Source organism: Otolemur garnettii, unplaced genomic scaffold (genome assembly GCF_000181295.1).
Source record: "Otolemur garnettii isolate 467f Iridium unplaced genomic scaffold, OtoGar3 scaffold00024, whole genome shotgun sequence".
Classification (NCBI taxonomy): domain Eukaryota; kingdom Metazoa; phylum Chordata; class Mammalia; order Primates; family Galagidae; genus Otolemur; species Otolemur garnettii.
In genome coordinates, this window is record NW_003852419.1 from 22,167,132 (window position 1) to 22,168,834 (window position 1,703).

Here is a 1,703-nt window from a genome sequence, read left to right on the forward strand (position 1 = left end):
AAAAAAAAGAAATATTGTATAAATGCAGAGTGGTATTTTTCAGGTACTGTTTTAGAATAAATGTTGTAAATACCTTGGCGCTAACCTGCTTTTACTGTTTCTTTCCAGTTTGTAAAGTGTGGATATGCAGGCTCTAACTTTCCAGAACACATCTTCCCAGCTTTGGTTGGAAGACCTATTATCAGATCAACCACCAAAGTGGGAAACATTGAAATCAAGGTAATATTTTATTTATTGATAAATGACAATCAAGGCATGTAACATGTTCTTTTAATAGTAGTTTAACAGTTCTTTTAAGTAGCTTTAAAATGCAATGCAATGAAAAGCAAAGGGGGAGGGCAGAATTTCTCATATTTTAAATTTATATTGACACCTAAACAAGAGCACAAAACCTGAAGCTAGTCTCATCTGATTTTATGTATGGCTTGATAGCATTACTCTTTGGAGTAAAAACGTTTTTTACATTGATATGAAACACTGTGTTAGTGAGTTAAAGTCCAGTTAGTTTTTAGAAGAAATCAGCCTGATATTTTTATGTCTTTCAGTTGCATATATTTGTCATTGTATGTTAGTGTTTCTTTGAGACCTTAGACTTTTTGTTTTCATGGTCTGATCCCCCTACTTTTTTTATATAGCAGGAAAACACAGGATGTAAATATCATTGGTTCCTCTTTTCACGTAAATAACTGATTTCCATAGTGCAGAAGGACGTCATGACAAGTCTTTATTTGGCCTTGTATTATTTATCTTACAATATAGAGAGAGGAGGGAACATTTTTACTGCCTATTTGCTATACTTAACATGAAAGATTCTGCATTAAGGTTGATAGTTTTTTTCTTCCTTATTAAAGGGATCGGATATCAACTGGGAGTTATATTAATTTTAGAAGAAAGAAGGAAGTAGAACAATCAGTAGGGCAGTGGTCACCAATTGACTTTAAGTTCTTTAAGTAGTCTTGGGATCAAGTTTTACACAGAATGCAGTAGAAGTTAGAAGATAGAGGCTCTTTTAGTGAATTATCTGTGAACAAGCTAGTATTGTTGGTCCTATGTGGACAGTCTTTGGCAAGACTTCAGTGAACTATAAAGTTATGAGTCATTTGAAATGTGAGTTAGGGTGTACCTTTTGGAACATTTGTTTGAGATACCTAGAAAGGTGGTAATAGGTGGTAGAGATTGCAACTTAGCTCTTTGCTTTTGGGACTAGAGAATTGAGTTACACAAAGATTAAAAATAGAAACTGAAACTTATGTTCTGTATTAGTTTTCTAAAGACTTAAAGTAGTAAATTACTCTGGCCTTTGTTGTGTTCCAATAAATAAAATGGGACACTCAATGTAAGTGGTTTTTTTAAGGGTCTTTTCTGTGGGGCATTTTATGGAATTCTTTATTTTTTCGTGTGAACTCCTTTCATCCCAATGAATTCTATCTTAAATGAACTATGACTTGAAAATTTAGCTTAATAGGATAAACCATTGCTTAATGGAGTTGGAGGTAATACTTTTTATTCATTGTCAGGTTTTTAAAGAAGAATGGCTTTTTCTGTACTTAATGAACAATAATGTTTTTGAGATAAAAAGTTGTATCATGTATAGCCATTTTTATTCTCCAATATTGGCACAAATAATTACACATCTCATTACACCCACTTTCTTTTTTTTGAGACAGAGCCTTAAGCTGTCCCCCTGGGTAGAGTGCCATGGC

At 33.2% G+C, this 1,703-nt stretch overlaps 1 protein-coding gene across 1 annotated transcript in view; it reads left to right on the forward strand.

The window, feature by feature from the left end:
- Positions 1-1,703, forward strand: part of ACTR2 (ARP2 actin related protein 2 homolog) — a 39,907-nt gene that overhangs the window by 24,821 nt on the left and 13,383 nt on the right. Inside the window, exon 2 of the mRNA XM_003788004.3 lies at positions 109-219. Coding sequence (XP_003788052.2) covers positions 109-219 — 111 coding nt within the window. The remainder of the gene's footprint in view (positions 1-108; positions 220-1,703) is intronic.